Source organism: Delphinus delphis, chromosome 2 (assembly GCF_949987515.2).
Source record: "Delphinus delphis chromosome 2, mDelDel1.2, whole genome shotgun sequence".
Lineage (NCBI taxonomy): Eukaryota > Metazoa > Chordata > Mammalia > Artiodactyla > Delphinidae > Delphinus > Delphinus delphis.
In genome coordinates, this window is record NC_082684.1 from 146,878,997 (window position 1) to 146,897,111 (window position 18,115).

General features: G+C 35.8%; 1 protein-coding gene across 2 annotated transcripts in view; it reads left to right on the forward strand.

Annotated features, from left to right (window-relative positions):
- DNAAF4 (dynein axonemal assembly factor 4) overlaps positions 1-18,115 on the forward strand; it is a 74,180-nt gene that overhangs the window by 46,227 nt on the left and 9,838 nt on the right. For both annotated transcript variants that reach the window (XM_060005935.1, XM_060005936.1), the window contains exons 5-6: positions 10,777-10,922; positions 12,218-12,327. In XM_060005935.1, the coding sequence (XP_059861918.1) occupies positions 10,777-10,922; positions 12,218-12,327 (256 nt within the window). The remainder of the gene's footprint in view (positions 1-10,776; positions 10,923-12,217; positions 12,328-18,115) is intronic.

Sequence of the window (18,115 nt, forward strand, 5' to 3'; positions counted from 1 at the left end):
CCTACAACCAAGATTACTCTACCTGGCAAGGTTCTCATTCAGATTCAATGGAGAAATCAAAAGCTTAACAGACAAGCAAAAGCTGAGAGAATTCAGCACCACCAAACCAGCTCTACAACAAATGCTAAAGGAACTTCTCTCTAACTGGAAAGCACAAGAGAAGAAAAGAACCTACAGAAACAAACCCAAAATAATTAAGAAAATGGTCATAAGAACATACATATCGATAATTACCTTAAACCTGAATGGAATAAATGCTCCAACCAATAGAACACAGGCTTGCTGAATGGATACAAAAACAAGACCTATATATATGCTGTCTACAAGAGACCCACTTCAGACCTAGAGACACATACAGACTGAAAGTGAAGGAATGGAAAAAGATATTCCATGCAAATGGAAATCAAAAGAAAGCTAGAGTAGCAATACCCATATCTGATAAAGTAGACTTTAAACTAAAGACTGTTACAAGAGACAAGGAAGGACACTACATAATGATCAACAGATCAATCCAAGAAGAAGATACAACAATTATAAATATATATGCACCCAACATAGGAGCACCTCAATACATAAGGCAACTGCTAACAGCTGTAAAAGAAGAAATTGACAGTAACACAATAATAGTGGGGGACTTTAACACCTCACTTACACCAATGGACAGATCATCCAAAATGAAAATAAATAAGGAAACAGAAGCTTTAAATGACACAATAGACCAGATAGATTTAATTGGTATTTATAGGACATTCCATCCAAAAACAGCAGATTACACTTTCTTCTCAAGTGCTCACGGAACATTCTCCAGGATAGATCACATCTTGGGTCACAAATCAAGCCTCAGTAAATTTAAGAAAATTGAAATCATATCAAACATCTTTTCTGACCACAATGCTATGAGATTAGAATTGAATTACAAGGGAAAAACGTAAAACACACAAACACATGAGGGCTAAACACTATGTTACTAAATAACCAAGAGATCACTGAAGAAATCAAAGAGGAAATCAAAAAATACCTAGAGACAAATGACAATGAAAACACGACGATCCAAAACCTATGGGATGCAGCAAAAGCAGTTCTAAGAGGGAAGTTTATAGCTATACAAGCCTACCTCAAGAAACAAGAAAAATATCAAATAAAGCGTCTAACTTTACACCTAAAGGAACTAGAGAAAGAAGAACAAACAAACCCCAAGGTTGGCAGAAGGAAAGAAATCATAAAGATCAGAGCAGAAATAAATGAAATAGAAACAAAGAAAACAATAGCAAAGATCAATAAAACTAAAAGCTGGTTCTTTGAGAAGATAAACAAAATTGATAAACCATTAGCTAGGCTCATCAAGAAAAAGAGGGAGAGAACTCAAATCAATAAAATTAGAAATGAAAAAGCAGTTACAACAGACACTGCATGCAGAAATACAAAACATACTAAGAGACTACAACAAGCAACTCTATGCCAATAAAATGGACAACCTGGAAGAAATGGACAAATTCTTAGAAAGATATAACCTTCCAAGACTGAACCAGGAAGAAACAGAAAATATGAACAGACCAATCACAAGTAATGAAATTGAAAATGTGATGAAAAATCTTCCAACAAACAAAAGTCCAGAACCAGATGGTTTCACAGGTGAATTCTATCAAACATTTAGAGACGAGCTGACACCCATCCTTCTCAAACTCTTCCAAAAAATTGTAGAGGAAGGAACAGTCCCAAACTCATTCTATGAGGCCACCATCACCCTGATACCAAAACCAGACAAAGATACTACAGAAAAAGAAAATTACAGGCCAATATCACTGATGAATATAGATGCAAAGATCCTCAACAAAATACTAGCAAACAGAATCCAAAAACACATTAAAACGATCATATACCATGATCAAGTGGGATTTATCCCAGGGATGCAAGGATTCTTCAATATACATAAATCAATCAGTGTGATAAACCATATTGACAAATTGAAGAATAAAAACCATATGATCATCTCAATAGACGCAGAAAAAGCTTTTGACAAAATTCAACACCCATTTATGATAAAAACTCTCCAGAAAGTGGGCATAGAGGGAACCTACCTCAATATAATAAAGGCCATATATGAGAAACCCACAGCAAACGTCATTCTCAATGGTGAAAAACTGAAAGCATTTCCTCTACGTTCAGGAACAAGAAAAGGATGTCCACTCCCACCACTGTTATTCAACACAGTTTTGGAAGTCCTAGCCACGGCAATCAGAGAAGAAAAAGACATAAAAGGAATACAAATTGGAAAAGAAAAAGTAAAACTGTCACTGTTTGCAGATGACATGATACTATAAATAGAGAATCCTAAAGATGCTACCAGAAAACTACTAGCGCTAATCAATGAATTTGGTAAAGTTGCAGGATACAAAATTAATGCACAGAAATCTCTTGCATTCCTATACACTAATGATGAAAGATCTGAAAGGGAAACTAAGGAAACACTCCCATTTACCACTGCTACAAGAAGAATAAAATACCTAGGAATAAACCTACCTAGGGAGACAAAAGACCTGTATGCAGAAAACTATAAGACACAGATGAAAGAAATTAAAGATGATACCAACAGATGGAGAGATATACCATGTTCTTGGATTGGAAGAATCAATATTGTGAAAATGACTCTACTACCCAAAGCAATCTACAGATTCAATGCAATCCCTGTCAAATTACCAATGGCATTTTTTACAGAACTAGAACAAAGTAATCTTTAAATTTGTATGGAGCCATAAAAGACCCCGAATAGCCAAAGCAGTCTTGAGGGAAAAAAATGGAGCTGGAGGAATCAGACTCCTTGACTTAAGGCTATACTACAAAGCTACAGTAATCAAGACAATATGATACTGGCACAAAAACAGAAACATAGATCAGTGTAACAATATAGAAAGTCCAGAGATAAACCCATGCATCTGTAGTCAACTAATGTATGACAAAGGAGGCAAGGATATACAATGGAGAAAAGACAGTCTCTTCAATAAGTGGTGCTGGGAAAACTGAACAGCTACATGTAAAAGAATGAAATTAGAACACTCCCTAACACCATAATGAAAAATAAACTCAAAATGGGTTTGAGACCTAAATGTAAGACCGGACACTATAAAACTCTTAGAGGAAAACATAAGAAGAACACTCTTAGACATAAATCACAGCAAGATCTTTTTTGATCCATCTCCTAGAGTAATGGAAATAAAAACAAAAATAAACAAATAGGACCTAATGAAACTTAAAAGCTTTTGCACAACAAAGGAACCCATAAACAAGACCAAAAGACAACCTGCAGAATGGGAGAAAATATTTGCAAACGAATCAACGGACAAAGGATTAATCTCCAAAATATATAAACAGTTCATGCAGCTCAATATTAAAGAAACAAACAACCCAATCCAAAAATGGGCAGAAGACCTAAATAGACATTTCTCCAAAGAACGCATATTGATGTACAAGAAGCACATGAAAAGCTGCTGAACATAACTAATTATTAGAGAAATGCAAATCAAAACTACAATGTGGTATCATCTCACACCAGTTAGAATGGGCATCATCAGAAAATCTACAAACAACAAATGCTGGAAAGGGTGTGGAGAAAAGGGAACCCTCTTGCACTGTTGGTGGGAATGTAAATTGATACAGCCACTATGGAGAACAGTATGGAGGTTCCTTAAAAAACTAAAAATAGAATTACCATATGATCCAGCAATCCCACTACTGGGCATATACCCAGAGAAATCCATAATTCAAAAAGACACATGCACCCCAATGTTCATTGCAGCACTGTTTACAATAGCCAGGTCATGGAAGCAACCTAAATGCCCATCGACAGATGAATGGATAAAGAAGTTGTGGTCCATATATACAATATATTACTCAGCCATAAAAAGGAATGAAATTGGGTCATTTGTTGAGGCATGGATGGATCTAGAGACTGTCATACAGAGTGAAGTAAGTCAGAAAGAGAAAAATATTGTATATTAATGCATGTATGTTGAACCTAGAAAAATGGTTCAGATGAACCAGTTTGCAGGGCAGAAGTTGAGACACAGATGTAGAGACCAAGCTTATGGACACCAAGGGGGGAAAGCTATGGGGGCATGGCGATGGTGGTGTGATGAATTGGGCGATTAGAATTGACATGTATACACTGATGTGTATAAAATTGATGACTAATATGAACCTGCTGTATAAAAAAATAAAATTCAAAAATTAAAAGAAAATAAAGAACTATAATTAATGTCCTCAGAGAGATGAGAACATATTTTAATCCTTGAACAACAACAAGTGGCTGTAATAAAGAATTTTTCCAAACAACAGTTTGGAAATTAAAATGTAATTTAAAAATTTAAAAATTAAATCAAATAGTTGTAATATTGTTAATTTTTTTCCAGAAAATAGAATAAGATGACAAAGAGATTTTATTATTTTATTTTATTTTATTTATTTTTGGCTGTATTGGGTCTTTGTTGCTGCCCGCCTGCTTTCTCTAGTTGCGGCAAGCAGGGGCTAGTCTTCCTTGCGGTGCACAGGCTTCTCATTGCGGTGGCTTTTCTTGTTGCGGAGCATGGGCTCTAGGCACATGGGCTTCACTAGTTGCAGCACGTGGTCTCAGTAGTTGTGGCCACAGGCTCTAGAGCACAGGCTCAGTAGTTGTGGTGCACGGGCTTAGTTGCTTCGTGGCATGTGGGATCTTCCTGGACCAGGGATCGAACCCATGTGCCTTGCATTGGCAGGCGGATTCTTAACCACTGCACCACCAGAGAAGCCCCAACAAAGAGATTTTAAAATAGAAAAGATAAAACAACTAGAGTATCCATTCAGGTTGTACAACATTCCCATAATAGGAGTATTAGGAAGAGGGAAGGGAGAAACAGAGGAAAAGTAATAATTTATTAAAAATTCTTTTTTTATTGAGATTTAATTGATATTATGTTTCATGTGTACAATATAATGATTTGATATGTGTGTATATTATGAAGTGATCATCACAGTAAATCTAGCAAATATGTCCAGCACCATACATAGTTACAATTTTTTTTCTTAAGATGAGAACTTTTAAGATTTACTCTCTTAACAACTTTCAAATACGCTATACAGCATTATTAGCGATAGTCACCAGGCTGTACATTTCATTCACAGGGCTTATGTATTGTATGAGTAGAAGTCCATACCTTTTGACCATCATCACCCACGTCCCACCCCCCACCTCTGACAACCACCAATCTGTTCTCTGTATCTATGAGTCTGTTTTTTTGTTTTAGGTTCCACATATAAGAAATAATTTTTAAAAACTTTTTTTTTTAGTGAAGGGTGGTGGGAGAGATAAATCAGGAGTTTGGGATTAACATATACACACTACTGTATGTAAAATAGATAAACAAGGACCTGCTGTATAGCACAGGGAACTATATTCAATGTCTTGTAGTAATCTATAATGGAAAAGAATCTGAGAAAGAAATGTATATATATATATATATATATTTGTTGTTGTTGTTCTTAATACTATTTTATTTTTCCTTGATCAACTATTGCAGCATTTTGCAAATTTTGTTTGTCTATTCAGAAAAGCAATTTTTGGTTTTGTTGATCTTTTATTGTTTCTTTGTTTTCTATTCCATTAATTCCTGTGTTTATTTTTATTTGGCTTCTTTTAGTTTCTTTGGGTTTTCTCTGTTCTTTATACAATTTGTCTGCATTAATTTTTGAATCTTTTAACACATGCATATGAAGTTATAATTTTTTCTCTTAAATGCTGCATTAATACATTCACCAAGTCTTGAAATCTTGTGTTTTCATTGCCATTTAGTTGCAAATATTTTGTAACCCATCATGATTTTTTTTGTCCTTGAATTATTAAGGAGATTTTAAAAAAAATTTCCAAATGTATAAAAGAGGAATGACAGTTGTTCTCATATTTTATATTATGTGGGTCATTGTGTTATATACAAATGTGTTTATAAATCATTTGTAGTTTGCTAGTGTGTATTTTTGTTTATTGTGAGTCCTTCTTTTGATATGGGCTACTTAGGTTTATTATTATAAATAAAATATATCCTGGGACCTTCCTGGTGGCACAGTGGTTAAGAATCCACCTGCCAATTCAGGGAACCCAGGTTTGAGTCCTGGTCTGGGAAGAAGCCACATGCCGTGGAGCTACTAAGCTCACGCACCACAACTACTGAGCCTGCGTGCCACAATTACTGAAGCCCATGCACCTAGAGCCCATGCTCCTCAACAAGAGAAGCCACTGCAGTGAGAAGCCTGTGCACTGCAATGAAGAGCAGCCCCCGCTTTCCGCAACTAGAGAAAGCCTGCACACAGCAATGAAGACCCAATGCAGCCAAAAATAAATAAATTAACTAATTAAAAAATAAAATAAAATATATCCAAACATCTTAGAATTTCCTTTTGCCCTCTTACTTTGTGATTTATATTTACCGGACTTCCTTTTTTGTTCTTTTTTCTATTTTTCTGCCTTGGATTAAATAATTTTTCTTAATTACGTCCTTTCCTTTGTACTAATTTGAAAGGTATACATTCTATTTTTGTTCTCTGAATGATCAATATTAAATTTTTTATAACTGTTTTGATACATAGATATAATTACAATTCTATTTTTAATGTGCATACTAAACAAAATTTAATCTCTACCATTACTTGTAAATATTAGAAGGAAATTTAATACATGAACTTCAGTCGTACCCATCCTCTATGTTACTGTCTAAAGATTTCATTCCACTTTTTTGGCGGGAGGGACTCAACTGATCTCACCTTATTTTTAAACCTCTATATTTAGTCGTTAGTGTGGCTTTACCACATATACTCATTACTATTTCTGTTGACCCATATTTACTGCTTTTTAATTATCTTTGCTTCTTGCGTCTAAGTTCTTTCTGGATCCAATTACCTTTCCTTTAAGTAAATCCTTTAGTAGTTTTTAAATTTTTTTTAACATCTTCACTGGCGTATAATTGCTTTACAGTGGTGTGTTAGTTTCTGCTTTATAACAAAGTGAATCAGTTATACATATACATATATCCCCATATCTCCTCCCTCTTGCATCTCCCTCCCACCCTCCCTATCCCACCCCTCTAGGTGGTCACTGAGCTGAGCTGATCTCCCTGTGCTATGCGGCTGCTTCCCACTAGCTGTCTATTTTACGTTTGGTAGTATAAGTCCATGCCACTCTCTCACTTCGTCCCAGCTTACCCTTCCCCCTCTCCGTGTCCTCAAGTCCATTCTCTACGTCTGTGTCTTTATACCTGTCTAGTAGTTCTTTAATAAAGATCTGAACGTTAAGTTCAGTTATTTTTATTTTGTTATTGTTATTCAGTGATGTTTTAGATGGTTGTAGAATTCAAGATTGACAGTTATTTTCCATCAGTAACTTGAAGATATGTCTATTGTCTTCTGACTTTTAATATTGCTGCTGGGAAGTCTGCTCTTGATTTAATATTGATCCTTTATAAGGTAAATCCATCCTTTGTCTCTGGTTGCTTTAAAATTCTTCACTTTGGTATATGTTGATTTTATTGCTCTAAGTGCAGTTTTATATTTATTCATCTCATAATATCAGAAGTTGGAGTATAATTTCACTCAAAGAACGTATGTCTTACCTCAGTTCTGGGAAGTTATAAGCTATTGTTTTTAAATAGCAAATTGTTTTCAAATTGCCTTTATCTTCCTTGGCTGCGTTCTGTATAATATCCTCAGATCTGTCTTCTAGTTTGCAAATTTTCTTCAAATATGCCTAATGTGCTGTTAAACTTGTCCTAGAAGTTTTCAATTTCAGGGATAATATTTTTCATTTTGCAAGTTCTGTTTGCTTCTTTCATACCTGTTTGTTCTTTTTTCATTACCTTAGTTTTTCATTATGTATTTTAGCCTATCTTAGCTCTTTAAGTAAGCATGTTTTAAATTATTATAGTCTCTTTCAGATTGTTCTGGTATTTCAGATTCTTAATAGGCCAGTCCTCCTGTTTGTTGTGTCTGCTGACTGTTCTCCGTACTCTAAGGAAGAAACATACATTGTATCCACATGTGATTTGTAGTTTTTGTTTGTGTGCTCATCTTCAGCACGGATTATTTTTATGTGTGCATATGAGGAAATTTCATGTGTACTGGTTTGCAGAAGTAGAATTACTCGGAAGGGATACCTGAAGTTTAGGTTTCTCACGAGAGACGTTTTTTCTTCTCTTATCCAGAGCCCCAGGAGGAGACATGCTTCACTTTCTTGGAGTTGTGGACAGAGATTTTATGTGTCCATTTCACTGAGAGTGTAGCCCTTCTCAGGCTGTAATTGCATTCTCAGCTTTCACCTCTGTACCTATATGAGCATTAAATTTCCAGTCTTTATCCTTTATATATAGTCTCTAATATATATATGTATAATATATAATATATTCATATATATAAAATTTCAGATACAGATATGGATATCTAGATAGATATATAGATATATACCTTCATAGGTATACCTATATAGATATCTATATCTATATCTGAAATCTTTCCAAATAGCTTTTTGTCAGCTTTTGAGATTACCCTGGCTATAAATTGCTGATAAGGCTTTTCTTTTGCATAGGTTTTGAACTGAACTATGTACTTGAAACTTTTGTTTATTTGTTATATTTTTATCAAGCATTTTATGTGTTCATAGCATTTTGTCTGCTTGTAAAATTGCTTGTTAAAGTTTGTAAAAACTTTAACCTATGCTGCTGAAAACAGAAAGCTAATTTCTTTTTATGTTTTTCTGTTTGTCTTATTTTACTGTAAGAGTTTGAAAGCTAGATATCCTATTTTTAATGTAACTCATGGTCACCATAATGATTTCCATAAGCATTTTCAAATGTTTATTCATTTACTTTTGTTTAACAAAATTAATAGCAAAGTAATTTTTAAATTTCTCATTATGGAAGAATAGTGCTTATTCCCTCCATGTTGTGTATCCTAGTAATCATTAGTATAAAATGCGAACTTATATACTTCATTTTTACTTTTTATTCTGTTTTCCTTCTGTTGTAGTAACATTAAAAAATCTTACAACATTTTTTCGTGTGTTTTAGAAAACCCATCCTTTTTCATTTTTACCCTCAGGTTTCCCACTCCTGAGTTCTTAATTTTATTTGTCCATGTTCTGGAACATTTCTTTGAGTAATTCAGAAAACATGACTAGATGGTATATTTACTTAGTTCTTACATATCTAGGAATGTCTCTTGGCTTCACAAGTGAACAACAGTTTACCAGGCTACAAAATTCTTAGGACATTGTGTTAGGTAGGTTCAAGCCAACTGCTGAAATAAAGAGGTCCAAAGTTACAGATCAAATAAGATAGAAATTGAATTCTCTGTAATCTAAGACTTATTATGTAACAGCAATCAATCTAGGCCTGATAGATGGCTTTGTTCCACGGGGCCATCTAAGCTGGTGGGGCCACATATATCATCACATCATTTGGCTTCCATTTCTGTGTCCAAGGTGGATGCTGCAGTTGGCATTGTTTTTTAGCCAGTGGAAGGGGAAAGAGGACGTCCATTGCAAGTAGATTTACATGTAAGATAATGATCCATAAGTTTTATACAGCACTTATATTCATATTCTGTTGTCTCAGGTTTGGCACATAACTACAGCACTCTTAAGGGAGGCTGAACTTTGTTGAAGTTACTTTCTTTGTTTGAGTCCTTATTCTTTCTTTCTTGCTCCCCTCCTCCCTCCCTTTGAAATGTTAATTCATGCCATTTTCAATTTTTCTTTAAAATGGAAGTTTTATTTTTTTTTAATTTTCTCTCTTTTTTTCAGACATTTTAAAAAATATATAAATTTATTTATTTTTGACTGAGTTGGGTCTTTGTTGCTGTGTGCAGGCTTTCTCTAGTTGCGGCGAGTGGGGCTTACTCTTCGTTGTGGCTCACAGGCTCTAGGTGCATGGGCTTCATGCCACCTAGTTGTGGCACACGGGCTTAGTTGCTCTGCAGCATGTGGGATCTTCCCAGACCAGGGCTTGAACTCGTGTCTCCTGCATTGGCAGGCAGATTCTTAACCACTGCATCACTTCCAGTTCCCTAAATTGGAAGTTTTATATCTTAATTTTATGTATTCATTTTATATCAAGGATATTAACTCTCTGTCATGTTTCTGGAAAATCTTTTTTTAAACAATTTTGATATTTGCCTTTTAAATCTGTATATCATGTTTTTAGTACTTTTCCTTTTTAGTACCTTTCCTTCCCTTTATTCATATAGTTTATATTCTAACATATAGATTAATTTCTTCTCTTATATTGACTTAATAATTATTACATCTAACTACCTTTATACAAATGTATGGCCTTTCATTACAACTCTTTGCCTGTTCCCATTAGCTGTCTTTAATAGCTGAAAAACTTTTATATCATCACCAGGGAGCTTATAGAAGATACTGATATCAGAGCTTAAGGAAAATGATGGCTTTGCCTAGGTGCCCTCCTCTAGAGTTGATGTAGTTTAAGTTGCCTAGAGTGGCTTCCTCTATAGTGAATGTAAGTTAGACACTGTGTGGTTTAACAAAGAGAACCCCAGAAAAGTAGCTGAGGTCATTGAAAGAACAGATAATTAGCTGCCATAATTTCAATGAGGGATTTTACATGCCTTATTGTAGAAAATATGTTTGGATTATTTGTATAGGATTTTAGAAGTAGCTTTAATGTGTAATTACCTTAAAAGTCAGTTTGTTAACTAGGAAATGAGAGATAAATAACTTAGTTGCTAATATTGTTTTTGAAGGGAGAAATTCAGAAATTATATTTTTTGAGAAGTTAAAGGAAGACAGTATTCCTGCTCCTCGCTCTGTCGGCAATATTAAAATCAACTTTACCCCTCGAGTATTCCCAACTGCTCTCCGGGAATCACAGGTAGCAGCAGAAGAGGAGGTTGGTATACTTGCTGTTAGTTACAGTGACCACAATGAAAATATTTTTTATTCCATATATTGAAACTGTTACTGGGTCTGAATTTTTAAAGTATTCATTAGGCTAAAGATATTACTTCATGAAAAAATTTAATATTTCCTTTTGAGAAAAATATATTTTGCAGGATTTTTATTTCTTTTTTGGCTCCAGAATGCTGATGAGAAAACACTGGTTTAATATCCAGTGTTGTTGCTTATCCCAGGAGATAAAATGTTGCATGTGCATTTATTTTATCAAATACATCATTTTCCATAATAGATTTGTAAACTTTGGGTCAGTGTATGTCGCGGTAAGAAAAGATTTGTAAATTTATTATTTTATTACAATTAATTATTAATATCAAGTATTTCTAATGTGACATTTGGCATTAATATCTTTCATTCATTTATAAATTCCTGAGCTCTGGGATTTTGAATATTGTATATTTAGTTGTGTAAGCAGTAAGAACTGTTTTTTTTTTTTTTTACTGTAAGGTGTGAACTGATACCTCAATTGAAAAGTTGTGGAAATAATTGAATCTCCTTAAGATATAATGACACTTAATAAATATTAATTTTTTTCTTATTATTAATAGCATATTTCTATATTTTATTATTTATAAAAGTATCTCTGTAACTATAAAATTATAATTTTAAAAATCATTTATATATTTTATAATGTAAAAAATATATATATATACATTATAAACAAGAAAAATAAAACAATATTCACATGAACTCCCAGAAATTTGGATGAAATTTGGACTAGAACTTTTTATACATTTGATCTTAATCAGCTAGTGAAGTTTAAAAAAAAGCTTAAAGATGTATAAAAACTAGAAGTTTAAAATCACCACCATCAATTATTTTATCAGTCTGCTCAGACTGCTGTAACAAAGTACATAGACTGGGTGGCTTAAAGAACAGGCAATTACTTCTCACAGTTCTGGAGGCTGGGAAGTCCAAGGTCAGGACGCTGGGGTGGGGTGGGGTGCCAGCATGCCTTCTGGTCTCTTCCTCTTCTTATAAGGACACTAATCTTACGATGGGAGTCTCATCCTCATAACCTCATCCAAGCTTAATTATCGCCCAAAGGCCCCATCTCCAAATACCATCACATTGGTGATTAGGGCTTCAACATATGAATTTTGGAGGACACAAACATTCAGTCCATAACAAATAGTATTTCCATCTTGTATAGGAAGATGGAAAATCTAAAAGTAACTTTTAATAAAACAAGACTTTTGTGTCCTTCATTAAACTTCATTCTCATTTCAGTGGCTACATAAACAAGCAGAGGCGCGAAGAGCAACGAATACTGACATTCCTGAACTTTGTGATTTAAAAGAAGAGGAAAAGAACCCAGAATGGTTGAAGGACAAAGGAAAGTAAGTTGTTTGAACTCTGCCCATGAGATTTATAATAAATTTATGTAGATATTAATACATATTTTCTAGTTATCTTGACATATGTGTGTGTGTGAGTTTGGGGGAGAAATAATGCAAATATGCCAATTCTGTAGGTAGTGCTTCCATATTTAAAAAGTCAGATCTTATAACAAATAAGGCTCTTATTTTTATTGCTTTTGTATTTATATGTCATGGAAATGAAAAATATAACGTCTTTTGGATTGCTTATCAAAATCCCTTTTTAAATCACTTAATGTTTAACATAAGTCCTTCATACTACTTCCCTTAAAATCATGGTTCTTTGGGGACTTCCCTGATGGCACAGTGGTTGGGAGTCCGCCTGCCAGTGCAGGGGACATGGGTTCGAGCCCTGGTCCAGGGGGATCCCACATGCCGCGGAGCAACTAAGCTCGTGCGCCACGGCTGCTGAGCCTGTGCTCTAGAGCCCATGAGCCACGGCTGCTGAAGCCCGTGTGCCACAACTGCTGAGGCCCCAGTGCCTGGAGCCCGTGCTTCGCAACAAGAGAAGCCACAGCAATGAGGAGTCTGCACAACGCAACGAAGAGTGGCCCCCACTCGCTGCAACTAGGGAGGGGCCTGTGTGCAGAAACAAAGACCCAACACAGCCAAAAATAAATAATAAATAAATTTATTAGAAAAAAAAATCATGGTTCTTTAAAACTAGAGCTACTTTGGTTAGTCATATCCATCTTTAAAAGATTATCAAATTATCCTATAAATTTTCATTTTATATCCAGACAATCCTTTTATTTATTTGTATGTGACTCTATGTGTAAACTTTTAGACAGTTAACAACAATGAATTCTGCTATATTCTGTGGTAATTCGAGTTCATATTTTGAGGCAATTTTGTATATATTATTTATCTCATTTTATACACTTTTGTATTATTTTCCTATTGCTGCCATAGCAAACTACCACAAACTTAGTATCTTAAAACAATACAAATTTATTATCTTATAGTTCTGGAGGTCAGAAGTCTAAAATGGGTTTTTCTGGGCTAAAATCAAGATATCAGTTGCAATCCTTCTGGAGGCTGTAAGGGAGAATCTATTTTCTTGGGTTTTCCAGCTTTGAGACTGCCCACATTCCTTGGCTTATGGCCCCCAACCAGCAGTTGCGTCACTCTGAACTTTGCTTCCATAGTCACCTCTCCTTGTCTGACTCTGGCTCTCCTGCCTCCCTCTTGCTTTTATAAGTGCCGTTGTAATTACATTAGTCCCACTTGTATAATCCAGGATAATCTCCTACTGCAAGATCCTTAACTTAATCACATCTGGAAGGTTCTTTCTAACTAACCATTTTAGTTAATATATTCACAGGTTTTGGGGATTAGGATGTGGACATCTTTGGTGGGGAGATTTATCTGTCTAACCACAAAATCTGTGTTTTTCTTTTCTCATCTTCTCTCTGTTCATCCTTGGTCTTTTCTCATATCTGATAACAACACCAGAGATTGATTTGTGGAGTTGAGCTGGAGTTAACAATTTTTCTGAAGTTCAGAAGCCTGGGGCTGACAGGTTTGTTCCTCTTACTCCCAACAAAAATCCCCTCTGCTTCTTCTCCATCTGTTAAACCATTAAATAAATATCTGTTGATTACTTGCGGTTTGTCAGACTGTAGGCTAGGCTCTGAGCTACAGAGATCAGTAGAGAAGAGGGACATATACAAGTACTTATAACACTGTGTGGGAAGTACAATACATAGAAAATACAAATACTTATAACACTGTGTGGAAAGTACAATACATAGAAAGAACAAGGTAAATGAGAGTACAGAAGAGGGGCACCTAACCTTAAAGGAAGAAAGGTAGTTTCAGGAAGAGCTTCCTAAAGAATATAGCACCTGAGCTCCTCTTAATGATAAGGAGGAGTTTCAGGAGGAAGGACAGAAAGGCAATAGCAGAGGAGACAGTATGAGCAAAAGCTCAGAGGCAAGAATACTGTGATACATAGGTCAGGAACTGGGTAGTTTATTGCTTGCTAAAACATAAATTTGGTGCTAGGAATAATGCCAAATGAACCTAGAAAAATAGGCAGTGGCCTTGTGTTATTCTTACATTTTATTCTGTAAGGTGGGGAAAAATGTGTTGCAGAAACTATGGCAGAGGTCTTGAACCATTATGACATTGTTATAGGGTGAAGAGGAGAGCAGTGTGAGAAATATTCAGGAGGTGAAATAGGGAGGACTTCTTGAGTGATTGTTGGGGAGTGAGAGAAGAGTAGTTGTGGGCGACTTTGGGTTTCTAGTTTCAATGATTGATTATATGATGCCACCAACTGAATCAGAGAACTCTAGAAGAGGGCCATTTAGGAGGGAATGTAGGTAAGTTCAGTTTTGAATATGTTGAATTTGTGCTGCCTCTTGGTCAGTCTGGCTGACAGTGTCCAGCAAGTTTGAAACTCAGGGGAGAGGCCAACAGTGTATTATGGATTTGGAGGTTATCAGCATTTACGTAGCAGTTGATTTACAAGAGTAGGTGAGATATCTGAAAAGAGCACGTAGACCAGAGGAGTAGTGGCCTAAGGATAAAACCCTGTGACCTACCAACATTTGAAGACCTGGTAAAATAAAGGAGTACACAAAAATACTCCCAGAAGCCAATGGAATAGAAACTTTCAGAGTTTTTGTTTTGTTTTGTTCTTCTTTAAGAATAGAAAAGGTTTGAATAGATGTGCAGATGAGACAGAAGAGGTGGCTGAACTGTCCTCGAGAAGAGTGGAGAAAATTGGGTCAAGGCCAAAGGTAGATGGTTTATCCCGATTTTGTTTTTGTTTTTCCTCTTGTTAAAAGTTGCATTCATTTTTACACTTTATGATAAAGATATATCTTTTGAAAAAAATTTACACTGCACATCAATTCAAAGTCCCCCTTGGTTTTTTTGTTTTTTGTTTTTTTTTTAACATCTTTATTATAAGTGCTTTACAATGGTGTGTTAGTGTCTGGTTTATAACAAAGTGAATCAGTTATACATATACATATGTTCCCATATCTCTTCCCTCTGGCATCCCCCTCACTCCCACCATCCTATCCCACCCCTGTAGGTGGTAACAAAGCACCGAGCTAACCTCCCCGTGCTATGCGGCTGCTTCCCACTAGGTATCTATTTTATGTTTGGAAGTGTATATATGTCCATGCCACTCTTTCACTTTGTCACAGCTTACCCTTCCTCCTCCCCATATCATCAAGTCCATTCTCTAGTAGGTCTGTATCTTTATTCCTGTCTTGCTACTAGGTTCTTTGTGACCTTTTTTTTTTTTTTCTTAGATGCCATATATATGTGTTAGCATACAGTATTTGTTTTTCTCTTTCTGACTTACTTCACTCTGTATGACAGACTCTGGGTTTATCCACCTCACTACAAATAACTCAATTTCGTTTCTTTTTATGGCTAAGTAATATTCCATTGCATATATGTGCCACATCTTCTTTATCCATTCATCTGTTGATGGACACTTAGGTTGCTTCCATGTCCTGGCTATTGTAAATAGAGCTGCAATGAACATTTTGGTACTTGACTCTTTGAATTATGGTTTTCTCAGAGTATATGCCCAGTAGTGGGAGTGCTGGGTCGTATGGTAGTTCTATTTTTAGTTTTTTAAGGAACCTCCATACTGTTCTCCATAGTGGCTGTATCAATTTACATTCCGATCAACAGTGCAAGAGGGTTCCCTTTTCTCCACACCCTCTCCAGCATTTATTGTTTCTAGATTTTTTGATGATGGCCATTCTGACTGGTGTGAGATGATATCTCATTGTAGTGTTTTTTTTTTTTTTTTTTTGCGGTACGCGGGCCTCTCATTGCTGTGGCCTCTCCCGTTGCGGAGCACAGGCTCCGGACGTGCAGGCTCAGCGGCCATGGCTCACGGGCCCAGCCGCTCCACAGCATGTGGGATCTTCCTGGACCGGGGCACGAACCCCGGAAGGATTGGGGTGGGAGTTGGAGTCAGTTATGGCAGAACAGGAATAAGAAAGTGCAAAGGAATAGAGGGGGATGAAAGTAGGAAAGACCAGCAAATACGAACTTTCATGTGAGGACAAAGAAGAAGCATGCTTTTAGATCAGCCCAAAGATAGCAGGTTGATGGAGATGGTTAGAGAGTCCTTTGGCATAAGATGTTTTTGGTGCTGGGACTGGCTAAACATCTTAGACAGTGTTTGGTCTGGTCTTATTTTTGATATACTAATGCTGTGATTTCGATTTAAGTGTGGAAAGAGCAGATAAGATCATTGAGCTGAGGTTGGCATTTGACAAGTACAGCAAAAGATGTGTGTGTGTGTGTGTGTGTGTGTGTGTGTGTGTGTGTGTGTGTGTGTGTGTGTGTGTGTGTGTGTGTGTGTGTGTGTGTGTGACTGCTGGCAAAAGCAATGAATTGCCAGCAACCTCGTGCAAAAGTATACTTGGTTGCAGTCAGGTGTGACTGGTAGATTGTAATCACTTCAGTCTGTTGTTTTTTGTACCTTTTTGCCTCACTGCCTCCAATTAGGTAGAATAAGAAAGACAAGCAAAATAGGAGAAGAAAAGAGTTAAAAATGAGGAGAGATGGAAGAAAACTTAGTAACTAGTGACACCCAGGGAAACAAAGTACAGTTAATCATAGTGCCAAGTACAAACAGATAAAAGGAAAGGTACTAATTATTAGAGAGAAATGTATCCTCTCTGGCAATGTAATGCAGTACAAAAGACAGAAACAGACATAATAGAACCCATTCAGAAGCAGTGTTGAATTTAAGCCAAAAGATAAAATACTTTCATCTCCAGAGGCTTTGTTTCATGCTAGCCTTCTATATTTACACAGGCAAAAACAATCCAACTGTCCTTTATTGTTTTTAAACCCGTGGGTAGAAGTGGACAAGACTTCCAAAAGCAGTAGTTTGAGAAAATTGTTTATGGGATTGTATCTACTCAAAAGAGACTCTTAGAAAAAGCCATAGAATGTTTCATTTTTTTAACCTAGCATTCTATTGCCAAGTCTTAGTTTTAAATGCCAAATCTACCTTTCAGGAAAATTTATAAGCTTAGGTAATTTTATTTGCTCATGAGAACATTTTACCGTTGGCAATTAATATTGTACCAGATAGCTTTTTACTGAGAACGTCTCACATAAAACAGAGTTTCTGTGCTCTAATTTATATATTCGCATGGTGTGTTGTTATTTAACAGCCTTACATGACTCAGAATCTGTAAATAATAGCTACCCTTCCAGTCACTTATAATCATATAAGGTTAGATGAATCGTTGTTCTGTCCCACTGATGTTACTTTGTGCTTGAGTTTTAGCATGCGTTTTTTTGGATACTCTCTTAACCCCAGTCTGAAAGTTCCTTCTTCCCCCACATTAGGACCACTTGAATGCCATCTGCATACCTCACTCTCTACAGCAAATTGTAATGTTAGATAGGAGGAAATTAAGGATATATAATTCTACAATCTAGCACCCAGCATCATATTACTGTTGTTACATAAAATTACCTACATTAGTTCTAGTGTCTGAATTTTCTTTTTTTTTTTCTTGGCCTAAGTGTCAGATTTTATAGCCTGCCCAATACTCCAGTCCTTTTAAGACTGAGGCTCTGCTTTGCTTTTACTTATTCTCTTTCCACCCAAGTTAATTCTCTTCTGAACCCCAGATTTGTGTGTGGGAGCCTGCTATTTGATGACCGACTAACCTAGTACCAACTTGTGCCAGTCTGAATTTCTGTTTGCTTGCTGTTTGTGAATTTTCTGTAGCTGGATTCTATCTGCCTG